Genomic DNA, 22619 nt, shown 5'->3' with positions numbered 1-22619 from the left:
TCTGCAGTTTTTTGTTTTTATCTCTGAGTTCTTGTTAATATGTCTCTGCTTGAGCCCCTCCTACCCCCTCTGTGTTAACCGCTATTTTTGTTTCTTTCTCTCGCTGTGCTTCTATCAGGTCTTTTAATTTAAACTTCCCTCTGCCTCTCTTTCGCATTTTCTTCTCTTTGAGTATGGCTCTCCCATTGCCTTCCACACGCTTATCCTTTTCTCTTATGAAGAGGTGATGCCTTCACATACTTTCTCTGTTTTGTTTTGATCTATCTCCATTTTTTACTGTCTGTCTTTGCTTTCTAATTTTCCTCTTAGCTGCCACATCCTGGCGGAAAACTTTGACTCCACATTTTTGGCAGCATTATAAATGATCTTGTCTTTCTGGGAGCCGTATGGAGGGGTACTGGAATGGGCTACACATGTAAAGGAATTGGGACTGAGTGGGGTGGGAATTAAGGCTGGGTATGAAGATAGATATGGTTGGGCACCTGGAGTTTGGGAAGGAGCAGGGAAGCAGGGCCTAAAAAGCATGACCCATGACTCAATCATAACTGTAGGACACAGTGGAAAAGTAAGGGTAAAGTCTTTCCAGATGAACTACAGTAAGGTTGTGTAAGTCGGTATATATATACACCCAGTAATTCCTCATAGAATCATAGAAAGTTTACACAGAAAGAGGCCCCTTGGCCCATCGTGTCTGCGCCAGCCGAAAAATGCCACCCAGCCTAATCCCACTTTCCAGCATTTATTTTGCCTGCATTCTTGCAGGTTACGGCACTTGAGTTGCATATCCATGCACCTTTTAAATGAGCTGAGGGTTTCTGCCTCTACCACCCTTTCGGGCAGTGAGTTCCAAACCCCCACAACCCTCTGGATGAAAATGTTTTTCCTCATCTCCCGTCTACTCTTTCTGGCAATCACTTTAAATCTATGCCCCCGATCCATGGACCTCTCTGCTAAAGTAAATAGGCCCTTCTCATCCACTCTATCCAGACCCTGCACAATTTTGTACATCTCAATCAGATCTCCACTCAGCCTCCTCTGCTCCAAGGAGAACAACCCCAGCCTATTCAATCTTTCCTTATAGCTTCAATTTTCCAGCCGTGGCAACATCCTCGTAAATCTCCACTGTACCCTCGGTCATAATATTGAAGTAAGCGTGTGTCAGACAATTAATTGGAGACAGGGAGGGTCTTACAGCAGAGTCTATTTAAAGTGACATGAACTAAAAGCCTCGTGACAAAAGCCAGATTATTTCTCCAACAAAATGTAATGAGTGGTGAATAGTTCCATAATATAAATTAGGTGCATAAGATCAGTGCCAGTCACTTAAAAGCATGATAGACAGGGGAATCACCCAAATCGCCTCCATTCTGGCTGAGGTGTGGCATTATATGTAGCCTTATATTCCATGGATTGGAAGAGAAGTGGTGACTTGAGAGTCAAGATATCTGTTCTGAAACAATGAGAGCATTGGAGGGCTAGGGCCGGGTATACTTGGATTGGGCAGTGCGTGACAAAGGCCTGATTTCTTGCATTACTCAAGACTGTTGGATTTCGTGTAAAGAGAATTATCTCTTTGGTTTTGTACTCTTTTTAGTTGCAGGGGCTCTATACTATTATTGTATTACATTCATACAAGCAGAATCTTTTAATAGTAGATATACTTTGTTCCTAACTAATTGATTTTTGCACTACCCATTCAAATAAGGGTAGAGAAGTCCATTGTGCTGAAGCTAGGAAATGGAAATGTCTGTGTAATATGTGAACATACCATACAGAATGCAATTTTGATTAGGTTGGGGCAGCAAAATTGCAAAGGACACCTTTTTTTATTCATGGGATGTGGATGTTGCTGGCTTGGGACAGCACTTATTGCCCATCCCTAATTGTCCTTGTTCAGAGGGCATTTAAGAGTCAACCACATTGCTGTGGGTCTGGAGTCACATGTAGGCCAGACCAGGTAAGGACAGCAGATTTCCTTCCCTAAAGGACATTAGTGAACCAGATGGGTTTTTACAACAATCAACAATGGTTTCATGGTCGTCATTAGACTTTTTAATACCAGATTTTTATTGAATATTTATTTTTACTCTGCAGTAGCTACTCAGAGAAGGTTGAACTTCATGTAGCTCAGTTACTGTCACAAAAGTAAAGCGAGCATATGGTTCAACTGGACGATGCGCAAACTAAACTTCAGCAAAGAATTGTTTTGTGTCCTTGAGCTAATTCTCCCAGGAGCAGTATGCTTTGATTCCCATTGTTGGTAAAAGAATGAGATATTCGCCATGAAGTATGGATTATGGGTTCAAATCTCACTCAGAAATTTGAGCATATAATCCAGACTGCCACTCCAATCTAGTACTGATGGAGTGCTGCACTGTTGGAGGTGCCTTCTTTTGGATGAGTTATTAAATCGTGTTCCCATCTGTGCCCTCGGGTGGTAAAAGACCCTATGGCATTATTTTCAAGAAGTGCAGGGATTTTCCCCACTGCCTTGGCCAATATTTATCCCACTACCAAAATGAACAAAACAGATTACCTGGTCATTGTCACATTGCTGTTTGTGGGAACTTATTGTGTGCAAATCGGCTGCCATGTTTCCTTCTTTAGAGTAAGCACTACACTTCAAAAGTACTTCATTTGCTGTAAAGTGCTTTGGGGTGTGGTGCTATATAAATGCAAACCTTTCTTTTTTTAAAGCATTAAAAATGTGTATTTTGTGACTCATGATCAGAGTTAAAATTTAGAATTATTCAGAGAGTGGCATATGATATAGTAGTTCTTTTGTTGCTGAGACAACTAGAAATTGGTGTAAGGAGTCAATGACCTGACCTTGTATTTTTCAAGGTAATCATCCCATTTAGCTAATCTGGTAATTATGGCTAATTAAACTATGGACACTTACAAGTATTAGAGAATTTCTGGTTATTTCCATGAGCATTTTTTAGATGGAATCTATTTCTCATTTGTTAAGTACTCATGAAATGTTTGATCAAAGGTTAACAGTGTTCCCCATCAGTTACATATAAGGTTTTTTTTACGCCCTCCACTTGAGCAATGGAAAACATCCAGCAGTTTGCCTGGACAGAGTATTTTGAACTCTAACATTAGATGTAGTCTTAATGGTTACAGGTTTATCACTGGTGGCAGGAACAAAGCTACCACGTCTTTATACAGTGGTTTGTGTATCGGCGTAGAAGTTAAACAAGGCAGTTGTGTGAGCATGTGTTGCTACAGTGGTTCTGTTAGCATTTTCGTAGACAAGCTAGGGATGGGGAGAGGGTATAGTTGGTGCACAGAGGCTAACAGTTGTGTTGACTTGTACCATTATCCTTGTGCTGCCCGAAGCAGATAATGGTGTGTTTCCATCATTGTATCTCTTGTATCGTGATGGGAAAAATTTTAGGTGATGTGTTAAGAATATCTCACAAGTAGTACATTGGCGTTGTACTGAAACTCTCAGAATTAAGTACTATTTGTACCAATGCATCAAGTAAGACTTGTAATGACACTGGAGTGCTCTGGAAATCTAAAGATAGGTGAGTGTGCCAAAGAGTGTTTAGGCTTTGAGCCTATGGCCTCTCTATACAACAACTTGCATATACATGGCACCTTTCATGTAGTAAAACACGCTAAGCCGCTGAACATAATTTGACACCAAGTCCTGTAAGGAGATATTAGCACAAGTGACCAAAAGCTTGGTCGAAGTGGTTTTAAGGAGCATTTAATGGAGGAGACAAGGGCAGAGAGATTTATGAGGGGTATTCAGGAGATGAGGTCCAAAAAGTTGAGAGCATGGCGACCAGTTGTGGTTGAAGAAAATCAGAGATTAACAAGAAGCCAGAATTGGAATATGGAGATCTCAAGGGTTTTAGGGCTGGAGAATGTTCCAGAGATAGGGAGGGGGATAGTCATGAAGGAACCTGGAAACAAGGATGAAGTCCTGCAGTACCAGGAATGAGCGAGCACAGAGTTGATGGGTGGTAATATGCTGAATTTGTCATCCTAGCTGTACCATCTCGGGGAGATGGTGAATATAGGCAGAAAAAATTGAACAGCCGCCCTTCTTCTTAAAAACGCTGATAATGGGAAGCATTTGAAAACCCTGGCACCAAATACCTATCTGCCCTCACACACTGGGTCATGTAAGGAAATTTGAAGTGGAAGAAAGCAAAATTAAAAAGCAAAGGTAAAAGAAATTACAACAAAACATTTCTGTGTTGCATGTAGAATCAGCTTGAATCATGCTTCCTTTAATAGTTTCTGTTGATGTACTATGCAGGGTAAGAATGATAAATTCAGTTTTAAATTGGCTCCCCATTTAAACAGAGCCTAGCAAAATGATTCCAGTCCAAACAAGCCTGAACCAGTTATGCAAATGAGAAATAATTGAATAACTGACATTTCTTAAGCCATATCAAGAAACTTATAGGCACCTGAAGGGAATTGTCCAGGTACAATAAAGAGCTTCTTTCTCGGATAGTGCTTGGGATCTCCCTCCATTTAAAACTCAAAAGGTCTCTACATAAGATCAAGGAGCCTAAATGAATCCTGGCTTGTAAAGGGACTGAATGCATATTTGTTTTTAAATTTCACTTTCTCCCTCAGTGTGGAAGTGCTAATAAAAATATTCATTAACCCTTGAAGTATAAGGTTTCCTCTGCAACATTTAGCATACCTTACACACAACTCTTATGTAACCTCATTAGTTTAGCTAATGGGTGAACAAATAAGCAAATACATGATGGATGTACAGATTCATCAAAACATTAAATTATGATGTTCCCCAAATTACCAGAGCATAATGTTGATTTACATTTTGGGCAGAAATATAAACTTCGAAGTAAATCTGACCTTTAATGGGATTTAACTTTTCACACCAGACTAAACATCTAGGAACAGGAAGAGGCCACTCAGACAACCAAGATTTGGTTCAGGTTGAGCTCTGCACCCCAGTTTTCATTCCTCTATTTTCTCAGACCCATGTGTTAAATTCTTTGCCGCCGCCCCCCTCCCCTGTTGAATCTGTACTCCGTTTAATTTCTTAAATCCTTCAACCAAGCCTGAATTCAATTAGATCTTTACTAGGGGGCAATTACTGCTTTTTATGTTCAGCTAGTTTGTAAGAGTTTTTAGGAACAGAAATATCCGCTAGATTTAACTGGCCTATCCTTTTGTGGTAGATTAATTTCACCTATTTTGTCATTCCCTCAAGAAATGTATCCAGTTATCTTGAGCCCATGACTACTAAATGCTTCAGTTACATTAATAACTGCATTACAGCTTATTACACATCTTTATTATCTTTTGGATGAGCACTATTCATCTAATTCCTTTCTTCTGACTGACCAGTTTTAACTAGTGTGCCCTTGTATTTTGAGTCCTGCACGCTAATGGAACGTGTGGATCAACTTCCATCAATTCCTTTTCATTAGACTACCTCAAAGTATTGAGTTTTATAATGAAAAGGACATTAGTTCCTTTTTTCCCATTCCTTGCAGTTTGAAAATTCCTAATATTATGAAATATATTTTTTGTTTTTGCCACTGTAGATTGTGCAATCATTAATATTCCACTTATGAATATGTGATTAGAACTGTGGGAGCTACTCCAGGTGGAATCTGTGAAAAACTGAATTTTGTCTGGGTTGCAGGAGCAGAATTTTTAAACGCATGGCTAGAAATTTGTCTCGTGGTGGTGCAAAACGGGCAGCACCAGATCAGCCACCTATTATGTGCCGTGTCAGATATCTGATTCAATTGACTGCGTTATAATTAAATACCAGACGCTACATACAACGGGCTGCCGATCCAATGCCACCCGTTTTGCACCACTGCCCGAGACTAATTTCTGCCCCATAATATTTTTGTCATGCTATTCAGCATTTTTTCTCAACAGTAAGCCAAATGGGCTGAAAGTTCATTTCAACTTAGTGTCAATGCTTAGAGTTAATTAACAAGCAGGGGGAGAATTGCTAAGTACAATTCTGAAATGTTTCCTCCTTATTGCTGGATTGCATCTTGCAAAAAACTGAGAGCCCTGGTGTCAACCCATTTGTACAATGAGCTACTTAGTTGAAGCATATGTTGGTAAATTTCCTGCTTGCAAGGGAACACTTGCTCAGTGGTAACACTCTCAATTGAGTCAGATGGTTGTGGGTTCTATTCCAGAGACTGCAGCACTGAGAGTGCTACACTTGGAGATTTCCCTATTTCAAATGAGATGTTATACCAAGGATCTGTCTACCCCCTCGGGAGGATGTTCAAAATCCCATGGGACTTTTCAAAGGCGAGCAGGGGTGTACTGACTAATACTTAAATCATCAACAAACACCACTAAAGCAGATTATCTGGTCATTATTTCACTGGTATTTTGAGAGGCCTTGCTGTGCGCAAATTGCCACATTTCCTACATTATAATGCCGATTGCACTTCAAAAACACTTTGTTGGCTGTAAAGCACTTTGGGCACCTGAGGTTGTGAAAGGCAAGTCTGCCTTTTCACACATCAATGGTAGCTGTTCACCTCTGGTAGTAACTGTGATTGGCTTGGTGCATCGAACTCCCATCTCATCAACTTGAGGGTAGAGTGTGTGGAGTCCTAGCAGTTCCCAGACAAAATTCCTGCAATAATTTGCCTCCCTTGTAAATCTAAGACAAATGCTCCAGAATTATATCTTAAACCTCTAAGACTGACATTTTACGGTCCATAATAACAGAAGACATCAGGAATCTCTTACAGAAAGTTCTTGTTCCACAGCAAAAGCTCTTGACAAAGCTCTATGCTTATTCATGCGCAATGTTATAGTTCTTACCTTAGAAAGGTTGAGCTTATTGAACCTGTCAAACATTTGACCAAATAGGTGAGTGATGCTTGGAAGCACTGGTTGAAGAATTGATGAAATGGTGACTCAGTTGATCAAGAACTTGTAACAAACTTCACAGAATCTTGCAAAAACCTTATGACAAATGTTGAACTTCTTACATTATTTTCAATCTGTGGCTTCAGTTGAAAGAATCAGTTTGAAAAACATCTTCTAGTTTATCTCTTAAGGGCAGGATGCTTGGTATTCGAGTAGCATTTTAGTTTGCTGTCCTGAGTGAGAACATCTCACACAACACGTGGTTGATGATTTTCATCAGAATCTGTAAATGTGAATCCAAAATCCATGTAGGAACAATTGCGTGAGTGATTTTTTTTTAACTTTTGCCCAGCTCTATTTGCACCTTTATAAGCTTTTATTAGGCAGATCTGATGTTAAAAGAACCTGTTGGGATTTGGGAACGTGAGTTAAATGATTTATGGACTTGGGCTTTAAAAAGAGTTTAAAAGGGGAGAAGTGGTGTTTGCTTTGAAGCAGTGATAGAACATGTGTGCAAATCTATTTGAGTGACAGGAGTTAGTGCAGCCAAAAAATATAGAAGAACATAGACTTGTGAAAGATCAGAGGTCTGATAGCTGACGGTCTGCATCCGCTGATGAGTTGAGAGATACATATCAGAAAGATCCTTGATTTGATTCCTGGCCTGTGCTGAATCTGTTGATCTTAAGCAGGGGATAGCAAAGGCACTGAAATTGGTGTCAGCTCCCTGCTTAGGAATAATATCAGCCTGGATTATTCCTCCCAATCACTATCCAGTTACTTCTGCTGAAAAGTGCATATTTGTCAATATTGGATGGATATAGGACTGGGCTCAGCTGTAATTTTATTTCTCTTCCCCTCCCCTGTCCATGGTCTCCTGTATGGAATGTCACCTCTGAGTGTTTTATTTAAACAGCATTTAAACCACAGATTCCATTATATTTGCATTGAGCACTGAGAGACCATATGATCTAACTAAATGTGTTCATGGTGCTGCAACCTTTCTTTGTACATTGGACTTAGTATGGGGAAAAATTGCAAAGCTCTATGTGCTATATATCAGCGAAAGTGATGGGCTTGACTGAATTATCGCTTTAACAGCTGTGTTTACACTTGTTCTAAAACAAATTTTGAACATTATATTCTAACCTTGTGCATTTTATAGATGAGTGATGAAGCCAAAAAATCTTGAACGTACAGGAAACAGTCTGTACAAGTCTGTTTGCAGTCCATGTGAAGCCACTTCAGAGTATAACTCTGTAATATGTTAAGAGTAGTATTTCTGCATATGATTGAGGCATAGTGCAAGTTTTTAAACTGTGTACAGTTTTTATTTATGACTTTTACCAGTAATTTCCTGCCTGTTAAATTAATCTCGGATGAATTTTGACTTTTTTTCCCCCATTGACGCATGCCAAACATGCAACTATTTTGAAAGAAAAGATAAAAGCAAAATACTGCGGATGCTGGAAATCTGAAACAAAAACAAAAATTTCTGGAAAAACTCAGCAGGCCTGACAGCATCTGTAGAGAGAAAGACAGAGTTAACGTTTTGAGCCCATGTGACTCTTCAGAACTAAAGAAAAGTAGAAGTGTGGTGAAATATACACTGTTTAAGGGAGGTGGGACAGGTGAAGCTGAGTAGAAGGCCAGAAATAGGTGGAGGCAAAGGAGAGATTGCGAAAGATGTCAAAAACAAAAGGTTGAAGGGGCGTTGATGGTGATGATACTAGCTAAAGGAGGTGCTAATGGTGACATTAAGAGTAGAAAACAGCACGAGCAAGTGACAGATGGCCCGGGTGGGGGTGGTGTGGGGTTAAAAAGATTGAAATAGGCTAAAAGGTGGAGATAAAACAATGAATGAAAATAAATTTTAAAAATAATAATAGAAATAGGTGGGAAAATAATATATATATTTTGTAACTGTCTTTCTCTCCACAGATGCTGTCAGACCTGCTGAGTTTTTCCAGCAATTTTTGTTTTTGGTGCAACTATTTTGATCTTGCTGTTTAAGAGTCTCTCTATATTAAGTTTCTACGCACTTCTTTCATTTGTAATGGAGATATGTTCCACCTGGATTCTCCTGCCCTCTTCTTGAGCACACCATTTTAAAAAGAAAAATAGTGTAACCTAAACTTAAGGAGCATATGTTTCAACAAACTATAAAAGAGACTAATTGCAGGCTAAAATTTCTCCTTGAATGAAAATGCAGAAATTCCTGTTTTACTCTGAAATTAACAAGCCACTAATTAAGTTGTGTTCTCAGCAATCACATATTTCAAGACTGAAAGGGAGCCATTAATTATGGAGAAATCGAACATTTTTGTGTCTCGTGTTAAGAATGAATAGCACAGAGGTTTTTCAAAGTCCTTTTGTAGAATTGAATTTTCCCTGTCAGTTTTGACTGCGCAGGTGTAGTGGGAGTCTGTTGCCGGATCTGTCCCTGGGCTAGAAGTTAGGGGAGGGGGGCGGTTGGTGGTGGAGGTGGTCATGGAATGGTGTGACTGTGGAATCGCCTTGCGAGCTCACTTCTGGAAGATGTCCAGTGATACAGGAGGAGGCTTAGCCCCACCCCCAAACAGTGAGATATTCATTACGGAAGCTACAATATGCAGGATGGTCACATGGACCTGGTACTGAAAGACCAATTTAATACCTGTGAATCCACTGCCTTCGGGAAAGGAGAAACAACAGAGGGGGGGAAGAAACTCAAATTTAAAAACTGAAATATAACTGAGACAGGAGAACCCTAAAATCAAATCCCCCATATACATCAGCCATTTGTTGTAGTTTCCAGGTGCAGCAGCATTTCATAATTAGATATGGCATATTTATGTGACTGTCGAAAGTACAGTTAAGATACATAAGTGCATATACTGAATATAAATCTTGCTTGCAATGGTGCAATGCAGGTATTCATTCTTTCGTGAAACACTCCTACGTAACATCTGACTCTTCCACTGTTGTGAGATAAACTATATCTACCATATCATTGTCACTGAAGTTGATAGCATAATTTTTTTTACTTTACACCTCCTTCTCACCCCTGCCACCATTGCACCCCAAGAAACAATTCTGATCAATACATTGAATCAATTTTAGCTATCCAAATAGTCGCTCTCCCTTGCTCTTTGTTCATAACCCTGAAAATGTTCCTTTTCAAGTATATGACTAATCCCCTTTTGAAAATTATTATTGAACTTGCTTCCACCACCCTTGCAGGCAATGCATTCTAGATCATAATAACTTGCTACATAAAAGGAATTCTCATCTCCCCTCTGACTCTGTTGCCAATGTCCTCTGGTTACTAACCCTCCTGCCAAAAGAAACAGTTTCTCCTTATTTGCTCCCATCAAACCCCTTGTCATTTTGAACATTTCTCTTAAATCTCATCATTACTTTTTCTGCTCCAAGGAAAACAATACCAGCATGTGGCTTCAGAAACCGGAAGCAGTTTTTTGAATAACTTGCCAAATCATTGATGTATAGTGGACACCTGCTTTTCCCAGTATGTTGTATTGCTGACAGTGTGTGTTGCTTATGCTTTCATTCTGTATTTTCTAGTACTGCAGGTAAAGGAAGCAATGGATTCCAGTGCAGATGCTCAACATGGTGACACTCCAATTTCAGAAACGGAAACCCACCAACTAGCAGTTCAGACACAAGCACAGCTTGCAACTATAGCACAGGTATTTTTCAATGTGCTTAACAAATGATAACTTGTGACAGGTGAAAGCACAAGTATTCCCAGCTTCAATTTAAATGTTTTTGAAATATTCCCTAAACCCTACATATGTAACTGTCCTTTTCTCTCAAAATTGGTTTCGAAACTTTCTAACTGATAAAGTTAATTAATTTCTGTCAGGGTAGTTGTGCCAGTTCCACCTTTGGTCCCGGTCTCAGTAGCCCTGGCAAGGGAGGGGATAATCAGCCAGGGTTCCTACTTCATGCAGACCCAGCAACCGGCTCAGTGGTAGCACTGTTATCTCTCAAGTCAGAATGCTATGGCTTCAAATACTGAGGGAGTGCTACATTCTCAGAAGTGGGGTCAGTTGGATGAGATGTTAAACCAAGGTGCCCCATCCTTCCTGCTGAGGTGGGAACTATTTTGAAGAGGAGCCTGGATAATTTTCCCTGGTGTCCTGGTCAGTATTTATCTCTGAACCGCTTTAGCTAAAACAGATGATCTGGTTGTTACCACATTGCTGTCTGTGGATGCAAATTGTCTGCCACATTTCTTATGTTCCAGTGACTACACTTTATTGGCAATCGACCTCCTTTCTTCTATGGTTCATAACATGTTTTGAGTAAGCATGGAACACTTTGTGGTTTAGTATATGGAACAGACTTTATTGATATACAGCAGAGTGATTGGTCCAATGTGTTCAGAGAGAATTTTGAGCTTCTGTACCTTTCTAGTTCTCTTCAAAAAATACCTGTTGAAAACCAATGATCCTTTATACACTGTTTTACCTACATCAAATGTTCTTGTCACCAATAAGACCTCATGATGTATCTGGTCCTAAATTCCTTTGAAGAAAGTTTATTCAGGTAAAAGGTTGTAGTTTTCCTTATTCCAAAGTTGCTTCCCTTAAATAAGACATGTTGTTCCATTACAAGCAAGAACACAGTTCAGCTATGATTGCCTCCACAGTCAAATACCTCACTAGCACTTAATAGTTTAGGTCGAATGCTGTCCATGTCCATGGAACCATATCCAAGCATAAGTCAGTGACCTTACACGACGAGGAGAAAATGTTTGGCTGAAAAGGGTTGATTTATGTGTCAACAGCATAGGCAATCTCAGCTCAATTCCTAGCAGGCCAAACCCGCAGCACAAACCTGGCCATAATTCACCACTAACTGAAAGAACAGAAGTGCTACTGGGAATGGGTGCTTTCTTGACCTTTGGGGCAACTTCTACCTACTCCTAACCTATTGTGTACAGCAATTACTCCATGATTCTGACATTATGTATTAAGTTTGCATTCTTGAGCACTGTTATCATTCACCTTAGACCTTGTGTCTTACAAAGCAAAGCTGCATACATATCTGGAGCGATACCATTTATAGTGGTGGCATTGGAACATTCTGGATTTTTTTCAAAATATAATTACATTTTTGAAAGCTTCTTTGTCATCGTGTGACTACAAAATTTTAAGCTGTATCTAGCACAACAGAAGTTAAAAATGGGGTGGGCCTTTTGATTTGGGTCAGGATTGTAACAAATATGTTACTGGGTAGAAAAGCCAGACCAAGAAAGAATAAGACCCAGTTTATTTAAAAAATGAGAAGCATTGACACTCCTTGTCCTTTTCCAACACATCTCTTCCATTGTCCAGCTCTTAGCTATATAATCATAGCTCAAGCATCTCCAGCACTGGCTTGTCCTACTTTTGTTAACTTCTGAGTCTCCTGCCAAGGATTTATTCTTAGCCCCTATCTATGCTGCTCCTTATCAACATCATCCATGGACATGGGGTAGCTTAACATCTGTCATGGGGAAAATGTTAGAAGTTATTATTAAAGACGTTATATCAGGGCACTTAAATAAGTTCATTGTAATCAGGCAGAGTCAGCGGGGCGTTGTGAAAGGAGAATCATGTTTAACCAATTTATTGGAGTTCTTTGAAGAAGTAACAGGTGCTGTGGATAAGGGGGAACCAGTAGATGCACTGTACTTAGATCTTCAGAAGACATTTGACAAGGTAACTCATCAAAAGTTATTACGGAAATAAAATCTCATGGTGTCACGGGTAACATAATGGCATGCATAAAGGATTGGCTAGCTAACAGGAAACAGTAGGCATAAATGGCTCATTTTCTTGTTGACAGAATGTGACAAGTGGTGTGCCCCAGGGATCAGTGCTGGAAATCAACTCTTTACAATTTATTTATATAAATTTATACAATTTATATAAATGATTTGGATGAAGGGACCGATGTTATGGTTGCTAAATTTGCTGATGACTCAAAGATAGGCAGAAAAGTAAGTTGTGAAGAGCACATAAGGAGGCTACAAAAGGATATGGATAGGTTAGGTGAGTGGACAAAGATCTGGCAAATGGAGTATGATGTAGGAAATGTGAGGTTGTCCATTTTAGGAGGACGAATAAAAAAGAGGCATATTATCTAAATGATGAGGGGTTGCAGAGCTCAGATGCAGAGGGCCCTGCATATCTGAGTGCATGAATCGCAAAAGATTTGTATGTAGGTGCAGTAAATAATTAACAAAGCGAATAGAATGTTATCATTAATTGCATGGGGAATTGAATATAAGTGTAGGGAGGTTGTGCTTCAGTCATACGGGGCATTAGTGAGACCACATCTGGAGTACTAGAGTAAGTAAAGCTGCGAATGCATTAGAAGCAGTTCAGAGAAAGTTTACTAGATTAACACCTGGAATTGACAGGTTGTCTAATGAGGAAAGGCTGGACAGGCTGGGCTTGTATTCGCTGGAGTTTAGAAGAGTAAGAGGCGACTTGATTGAAACATATGAGCCTGAGGAGACTTGACAGGGTGAATGTGGAAAGGATATTTCCTCTTGTGGGAGAACCTAGAATTCGGGGCACTGTTTTAAAATAAGAGGTCACCCATTTAGGACAGAGATGAGGGAAAAAATTTTCTTTGAGGGTTGAGAGACTTTGGAATTCTCTTCCTCAAAAGGTGGTTGAGGCAGAATCCTTGAGTATCTTTAAGACAGAGGTAGATAGATTCTTGATAAGCAAGGGGGTGAAAGGCCATCGGGGTGGGCAGTGATGTGAGGTTAAAATCAGATCAGCCATGATCTTGAATGGCGGAGGAGGCTCAAGGGGCCGAGTGGCCTACTCCTCCTAATTCGTATGCCCACATGTGTGCTGATGATACCAAGCTCCTCCTTATTTATTCCTCAATCTCAGTTCAACCCTTTTCTTTTTCCTGAGATAAGTTCCTTCTCCTTCAACATTGCGTTAAGAATAATTCCTGTTCTCCTCTGCATTAATTGGTTATGTTTCCCTGCATTACACCAGTGATTATACTTCAACAGGACATCATTGACTGTGAAAGCACTTTGGGACATTGAGTTTATGAAACGCAGTACATAAATGAAAGTTATTCTTTTTCTTATAAAAAATACTCAATATTGTATGAAGAATCCACACTCTTTCAAAATTCTATATTTTCTGGAAAGGTTCCTGTGGACTGGAATGTAGCAAATGTAGCCGCATTATTTAAGAAGGGAGGAAGAAGAAGAATAGAGAACTACAAGCCTGTTAGTTTGACATCAGTAGTAAGGAAAATGTTAGAATCTATAATAAAGGAGGTGATAACTGGACATTTAGAAAAGAATGGTAAAATTGGGCAGAGTCAATATAGATTTATGAAAGGAAAATCATGTTTAACAAAGTTGTTGGAGTTTTTTGAGAGTGTTACTTGTAGCATAGATAAAGGAGAACCCTTTGCATGTGATGTATTTGGATTTTCAGAAGGCTTTTGATAAGGTCCCACACAGGAGGTTAGTAAATAAAATTAGAGCGCATGGGGTTGGGGGGACATATTGGTATAGATTGTGAATTGGTTAACAAGCAGGGAGTAGGAATAAACGGAGCATTCTCAGGATGGCAGAGTGTTATTAGTAGAGTACTGGAAGGATCAGTGCTCAGTCCACAGCTGTTCATAATCCATATAAATGATTTGGATGTGGGGACCAATTGTAATATTTGCAGATTTGGTGATGACACCAACTGGGTGGGAATGTAGGTTGTGAGGAGAATGCAAGAAGGCTTCAAGAGGACTTGGAGAGGCTAAGTGAATGGGATAGAACATGACAGATGTAATATAATGTGAATAAGGGTGAAGTATTCACTTTGGTAGAAAAATCAGAATATTTCTTAAATGGTGAGAGGTTGGGAAGTGCCAATGTCCAAAGGGACCTGGGTATCCTTGTGCATGAGTCTCTTCTTAGACTGTGCCTCAGGGTCAAGGATGACTTGTTTCCACACCAAAATTAGTTCTCAGGTGACTGAAGGGTCCAATGCGCAACCTACCATCTCTGTCACAGGTGGGGCAGGCGGTGGCAGGGTGAATGGGTGGGTGGGTTGCCCGGGTTGCCACACGCTCCTTTCATTGTCGACGCTTGGCTTCACCTAGCCCTTAGAGATGAGACTCAAGGTGTTCAACTCCTTCCAGAATACTTTCCCTCCACTTCGGGGACCTTGGGCCAGGGATTCCCAGATGTCGGTGGGGATGTTGTACTTCTTCAAGGAGGCTTTGAGGGTGTCCTTGAAGCATTTCCTCTACCCTCATGGGGCTCACTTGCTGTGTTGAAGTTCCGAGTAGAGCACTTGTTTTGGGAGCCTTGTGTCAGGCATGCAGATGACGTGGCCCGCCCAGCGAAGCTGATCGAACATAGTCAGTGCTTTGATGCTGGGGACGTTGGCCTGAGCAAGAACACTGACACTGGTGCGTCTGTCCTGCCAATGGATTTGCAGGATCCTGCAGAGGCAGCACTGGTGGTACTTCTCCAGAGTTTTGAGGCCCCTATTGTACATAGTCCATGTCTCTGAGCCATATAGGAGGGCGGGTATCACTACTGCTCTGTAGACTGTGAGCTTGGTGCCGGGTTTGAATTCCTGGTCTTCAAACATTCTTCCTCAGACAGCTGAAGGCTGCGCTGGCACACTGAAGGCATTGTTGAACCTCATCGTTGATGTCTACCCTTGTTGACAGTAGGCTTCCAAGGTATTGAAAGTGGTCCATGTTGTCCAAGGCCTCGTCATGGATTTTGATAACCAGGGGGCAGTGCAGATTGGGGGGGTGGGGGCACGCTGGTAGAGGACCTTTGTCTTGCATATGGTTAGTGTACGCCCATGCTTTCGAGCGCCTCGGTGAAAGTGTTGATAATGGTTTGGAGCTCAGCCTCCAAGCATGCGCAGACGCAAGCATCGTCTGCATACTGTAGTTCAGCGTCTGAGGATGGGTCAACCTTGGATCTGGCCTGCAGGCAGCGGAGGTTGAATAGGTTCCCGCTTGTTCTGTAATTTAGCTCCACTCCAGCGGGGAGCTTGCTGAGGGTGAGATGGAGCATTGCAGCAAGGAAGATCGAGAAGAGCATCAGTGCAATGAGATAGCGTTGCTTGACCCCGATCCGAACATGGATTGGGTCTGTGGTGGATCCAGTGGTCAGGACCACGGCTTGCACATCGTGGAACAGGTGGAGGATGGTGACAAACTTTTGGGGGCAGCTGAAACAGGACAATACCCCATAACACTTCATGGTTGACAATGTAGAAGGCTGTTGTGAGGTCAAAAAAGGCCATGTACAAGGGTTGGTGCTATTCCCTGAATTTCTCTTGCAGTTGCCGTGCGGTGAAGATCATGTCCGTTGCGCCCCTTAGTGGGCGGAATCCGCATTGTGATTCTGGGAGGAGCTCTTCAGCCACAGGGAGAAGGCCATTGTGGAGGATTCTTGCAATGACCTTCCCTGTGGCCGACAGCAGGGAGATTCCTCTACAGTTACAGCAGTCAGACTTGTCACCTTTCTTGAAGATGGTCACGATTACAGCGTCTCTCAGATCTCCTGGCATGCTCTCCTCCTTCCATATAAGGGAGATGAGGCCATGTATTCGCGCCAGTAGTGCTTCCCTGCCTTGCCTTGGTGCCTTGGCGGGGATTCCACCTACCCCTGATGCCTTGTTGCTCTTTAGCTGTCAAATGGCCTTTTCTACCTCGTGCCGGATTGGGGTTGTGCTGAGATGGTGGCGGGTAGCATGCTGCGGGATGGAGTCAAGAACACTCATGTTGAAGGCAGAGTCTCTGTTAAGATCTTGGAAGTGCTCCTTCCAGTAGGTGCTGACTGCCTCTCTGTGGAGCATCTCTCTGTGCTTGGAGTGGGGCCTTGGGTGCTTGGGCCATAGGTGGCCTTGACTGTGCTAAAGAAACCTTATATATCATGGTTGTTGGCTAACTGTTGGATCTCCTGCGCTTTCTCCACCCATCATCTGTTCTTTAGGTTGCGGGGTTTTTTTTGCTGGACCTCAGCCTTCAGCCATCAGTAGAGCTGCTTTCTTGCTCTCGCGTTGGGTTGCTGTTTCAGGTTCAGAAATGCCTTGAGCTTGTGGCTTATTCGCTCCTGGATATCCTGGTTGTTCTCATCAAACCAGTCTTGGTGTTTCCTGGTGGAGTGACCAAGCGTCTCTTTGCAGGTGCTGGTGATGGAGGCCTTGAGGGCAGACCAGGTGTCATGGACCCTCTGGGTCACCTGGAGTCACCAGGTTAGCAGCGAGGCTCTGGCTGAATAGGGCTCTCTTACCAGAGTCTTTGAGTGCCTCAGTAGTGATTTTCCTGCAGCATTGTTTCTGTTGCTATTGCTGCTTTGGGGCTATGTTGATGGCAGAGCGAATTAGGCAGTGGTCCGTCCAGCAGTTGTTGGCTCCTGTCGTGACATGGGTGATGTGCACATCCTTGCAGTCCCTCAGTCGGACAATGACTTAGTTGAGCTGGTGCCAGTGATTAGAGCGAGGATGTTGAGGCTTTGTACTTGTATCTCTGATGGAACAATGTGTTGGTTATGACAAGGCCGTGTTCTGGGCATTTTGTCAGGAGCAGGGTACCATTGGTATTGGATTCCTCTACCCCCTCTCTGCCGATTACTTCTCCCCAGAGATCTGTGTCCTTCCCAACTCTGGTGTTAAAGTCGTCAAGGAGGATCAGCTTACGCCCGCTTGGACTTGGGCCAGGGATTTTTCGAGGCTGGAGTAAAATTCCCCTTTGGACTTGTCGGTATTATCCAGTGTTGGGGCGTACGCGCTGAGGACTGTAGTGCATTGGTTCTGGGCTAGGGTGGGCCGAAATATCATGAGGCACTCGTTTATCCTGCAAGTCTTTGAGACAGCCAACTAGTTTGTTTTTAATGGCAAAGGCAGCCCTGTGGAGGCAGTGATTTTCTACTGGTTTACCTTTGCAGAAGAAGGTGTAACCGCCACCTTGTTCCTTGAGCTGGCCTTCCCCTACCCGCTGGGTTTCACTTAAGGTGGCGATGTCAATGTTGAAACGCCTAAGCTCCCGGACAACGATAGCAGTATGCCATTCCAGCCTGTCGCTGTTGGAGTTGTCCATGAGGGCCCTTATATTCCAGGTCCTGAACTTCGTTTTAAGGGGGTGGAAGATGCCTGTGCATGAGTTATTTTAATGTGGGGTGGCCATTGCTACCACACAGGCTTCATGGAGCAAGACCTTGACCCAGTGGCAAGGGGATCCAAGATGACTGGAGAACAAGCTCCACTGTGTTGGCCTAGGACATACAATCCTTATAATACATTCCCCCGGATGCCAACTCCTCCCTGTCGGATCTTGTACAGTTTGCTCCCATAGAGAAGCTGAGGATGCCTCGCTTTCTGTGATTCCAATTTCACTGCCACCTCCTCCCTGTTGGTGATGTTAATCAGCAAGTAGATATCACCAAACAAGCCGCTCTCGATTTTCCTGACCAGTTTGTATTTTCTGCCGACGATAAACTCCGATTTCGAACCACTGGCGCTAACCATCCTCATCATTATATCTCTCTCTCTCTCTCTCTCTCTCTCTCTCTCTCTCTCTCTCTCTCTCTGTCACAGCACAATGACAGACAGGACACGAACCTATAGAAGCCACTGGGTTGTGTCACTCTCCCCCAGCTCCCTCTCCTGAATTATTCAGATCCTTTTCCTATTCCCTTCCTTCCACGAGCGCTGCCGACTCTCCCTAATGCTCCATCTTCTCTCTCAATCAATGCGGTGATGGGGGTAGAGCAATAGACTGACCCGAGATACTTTGAATTTCGCAGGAGAGATAGAGTTTGGGTCTTATGGCATAGCCAGTGTGCCCAGAGCAGAAAATGTTGAGTTGATGTTGAGAGGAATCCAGGAATTAGAAGCCAAGCTTGAAAGATGTTGTTGATCTAGAGTTTTTCCAGAGGTTGCAGAGCAGGATAGAAGAGAAAAAAATGACTGAAGATTCTGGTCAGAGGCAGGGTCTTTTTTTTGCCAATGGAATCCAGGTTTATGAGTCACTAAAAGCTAGCATGCAGGTGCAGCAAGCAGTTAGGAAAGCAAATGGTATGTTGGCCTTGATTGTGAGGGGATTTGAGTACAGGAGTAAAGATGTCTTGCTGTAGTTATATAGAGCCTTGGTGAGACCTCACCTGAAGTATTGTGCACAGTTTTGGTCTCCTTATCTATGGAAGGATATACTTGCCATAGAGGGAGTGCATGGGAGGTTCACCAACTTAATTCCTGGGATGGTGGGATTGCCTTGTGAGGAGAGATTCAGAAGACTAGGTCTATATTCCCTAGAGTTTCGAAGAATATGGGGTGACTTCATTGAAACTTAGAAAATTTGTACAGGGTGTGACGGGGTGGATGTAGATAAGTTGTTTCCCCTGGCTGGTGAGTCTAAAACCGAGAAACATAATCTCAGATTAAGGGGTACGCCATTGAAGACTGAGATATGGAGGAATTTCTTCACTCAGGGTGGTGAATCTTTTAAATTCTCTACCCCAGAGGGCTGTGGAGGCTCAATTATTGAGCATGTTCAAGACAGAAATCGATAGATTTCTGGAGAATAATGACACCAAGGAATATGGAGAAAGTGTGGGAAATTGGCATTGAGGTAGATGATCAACCATGATCTAATTGCTTGGCAGAGCAGGCTTGATGGGCAGAATGGCCTACTCCTGTTCCTATGTTCTTACTCCTTTGTTACATTGTTAAATTTCACTCTGTTAACATTAGGTACTGATGTTAAATCGTCAGGCAGTTTACACCTCTCATTCAAATCTAACAGGCACTTTTATCCAGATGTTTACCCATATCAATATCTCATCTCAAAATCCTGAATCTTCATTTTATTTTCCCACTATAGTCTCAGCTCATATCATGCTATATCGGAGAAACTGTTGCTGGTCTCAATAAATTCTGCGTTGCCACATATCTTTCCATTTTCATAATCCATTTCTTCAACTGCATCTCTGGCGTCCTCTTCTAATACTTCTATAAAAGTCACCTTTCATATCCGATTGCCCCTTTTCAAAATTAAAAGATCTGTTGGTATTTTACAATTGCTGTCATTTTCTCCCTCCTCGAAAAAGCTCACCTCAAAGGAACTTAACTCTGATGCGTCTTTGTTGAAACCACCCCTATCTTCAACTTCCTTTTCCTCTTCCAAGCCCTTGAATATGTTGTCACCTCCCAGATTTGTGCCCATTGCTCCTGGAATCCTTATTTGGATGAGGTTTATTGCCTTCCAAATTTGTACCATTTGCATTTGCTGTTTGGATACGTTGCTACCCACACAGATTTGGGCCTGTCTCTCCTGCAAGTGCTGTTTGGATGAGTCACACAGCACCAAAACAACCTGAACAAATTTTTGTGACTGTGGTGATTATAGGTCCTCGTCCTTCTGCAGCCTTTGACACAGGTGACCAAACCATACTTTGCCAACCTGGCTCCATCAGTGCCCTGCTTGGTGGTATTTTCGTAGCTTGGTTCAACTCTTGCCTACCCAATTGTAGCCAGAGTATCTCTATCAAAAGCATCTTTTCCCACTTCACAGCATCACCTTGCAATTCCACATCGAGCCACCCATGGTTCCCTCCTATATTCGCATGCTGCCCTTTGTTCTTTAATAGAGAAGGGGTCAGCTTCCATATGTATACTGATGGCATTCAACTCTACAACTCCACTATTCCTCCCAACCCCTCTGCCTCTATGCTGTCGGACAGTCTAGTGTCCAGTTTTGATAGTTTCCTCCAGCTAGTCATTGAAAAGATTGGAGCCATAGCTTTTGACTTGCTACAAACACACTGCACTCAGAACTGACCCCCATTGCCTTCCCGGTCACCACCTTATGCTGAACCAGATTGTGTGCATCCTCAATGTCCTTTTCGATCCTGAGCTAAGCTGTCTGTATACCTTTGCGCCTACCTCAGTTTACCTGTTACCAAACCCTTATCCATGCCACTGTCCCATCCAAACATAATTTTCTCCTGGTCAGTCACCCAGCTTCTGCCCTCATTATTCAGCTTGTCCTAAACTCACCTAATTCCTCTTACTATTTGTTTTTGAATAGCAACTTACCTTTATATGGTGCATAAGTAGACAAAAAATTGACACTGGACCCAAAAGGAGACAGTAAGGCAGGTGACCAAAAGCTTGATTGAAGAAATAGCTTTGAAGGAGATTTAAAAGATAAAAGAGAGAGGCAAAGAGATTTCGGGAGGGATCCCAAACCTTGGGGACCCAAATAGCTGAAGATATGGCTGCTATCTTGGGGTAAGGAAGTTGGAGTGCAAAATAGGCCAAAATTGAAGGAGCACAGATTTCTCAAAAAACTATAGGGCTGGTGGAGGTTGCAGAGAAAGAGATGGTAGAGGGATTTGAACACAAGATGGGAACTGTAAATTTGAAGCATTGGTGGATTGTCGTGAGCCTATATAGGTCAGCAAGCACGGACACCTCCCTGAAGAGCCTTGGGATATCTTTCCAAATAAATCAAATTGTGTTTAAGTTTGGATTTCTTGCACACAGCAGCTTTTCTGCATATTTTGCTGTATTGAGCACGTTTTTCTGATGTCATGGCATTTAATATTTGAATGAAAAGATGTGAATTAATCTATGGAACGTGAACTAATTGCACTAATCAAGTTTTATTATATTTGATATTTACAGGTAACCATGCCTGGGATCCAGTCCACAGCCAGTCCAACAGTAACTTTAGTGCAGTTGCCTAATGGGCAGACTGTTCAAGTCCAAGGAGTTATCCAGGCAGCTCAGTCATCAGTTATACAGTCGCCTCAAGTCCAGACTGTCCATGTAAGTCCCACTAAAGTAATCGTATGCTGCAAAGTGTATGTTAGATTGACCCAAACATAAACCACACTTATCAAGCTTGAAGAACTAGTTTAAGTTTGAGGTGAAGCCCACATGTATGCATGAATTATTTTCCATGGGCTTTTGCTTAAATCTGGGGAGGAGGGTGTTCTAAGTGTGTAAACAAGCTTCCACAGTTTTCTTTTCCATGTATTTTTGACGATTTGTTGTTCAAAAATTTTAATTTTTGTGATTGTGCTGCACCCAGGGTTTGCTTTAGAGAAAGTTTTATCATAAATTCAGCAATGTAGAGCAGGCAGAACTGAACTGTAGATTGTTACCATTCTTCCTTTGTGTTTTGTTACTGTTACTGAACAAGTAATAGTTCTCGTATTATTGTGCGTTTCAACGAAAACCTTTACAAGAGGCTGGCACAACATTTTATTCAGCATAGAGCTTTATTTCTTTCATGTTTTTATTAGATGTCATTGCATTTCTTTTGCTCTGAATTTGTCTTAATTCGTTAAAAGAAAATCACTCAACAGATTTTCTCTTTCTCATCTCTTAAATTTTTCAAGTAAATTTATTTACTGTAAACTCACCTGTTTTCTCAAATTATTGTATAACCGATGCACTGAATTTGTTTGAGTGGAAATTCACGGTACAAAAACATTCATGAGCGTGGGTTTCAATGCATAACTATTTGATCTCAAATTCTGAATGATTGATCTTTGACCATTGTACAAAATTAGACACAATAAAACCACTATTGTATATGTTGTTGTACTCGATCCAAAGATAATACAGAAGCTCTTAGAGAACCAAACTAGATACTTAACACATTGGATAGCATACCAGAAATTACCATTCCCCACACCATGGCAAAGTAATTCATGAGGCCATTCAGACATATCACATGGTGAGACATTTTGTTTT

At 41.8% G+C, this 22619-nt stretch overlaps 1 protein-coding gene across 2 annotated transcripts in view; it reads left to right on the top strand.

Moving 5' to 3' along the window:
- The window catches only part of creb1b (cAMP responsive element binding protein 1b), an 82138-nt gene that overhangs the window by 33503 nt on the left and 26016 nt on the right, over positions 1-22619 (top strand). For both annotated transcript variants that reach the window (XM_078551548.1, XM_078551549.1), the window contains 2 exons: positions 10423-10547; positions 21543-21686. In XM_078551548.1, the coding sequence (XP_078407674.1) occupies positions 10443-10547; positions 21543-21686 (249 nt within the window). In that variant the 5' untranslated portion in view covers positions 10423-10442. The remainder of the gene's footprint in view (positions 1-10422; positions 10548-21542; positions 21687-22619) is intronic.

Source organism: Cetorhinus maximus, chromosome 11, assembly GCF_964194155.1.
Source record: "Cetorhinus maximus chromosome 11, sCetMax3.hap1.1, whole genome shotgun sequence".
In the NCBI taxonomy this organism is placed as follows: Eukaryota; Metazoa; Chordata; class Chondrichthyes; order Lamniformes; family Cetorhinidae; genus Cetorhinus; species Cetorhinus maximus.
This window is presented reverse-complemented; position numbering and strand designations above follow the sequence as displayed.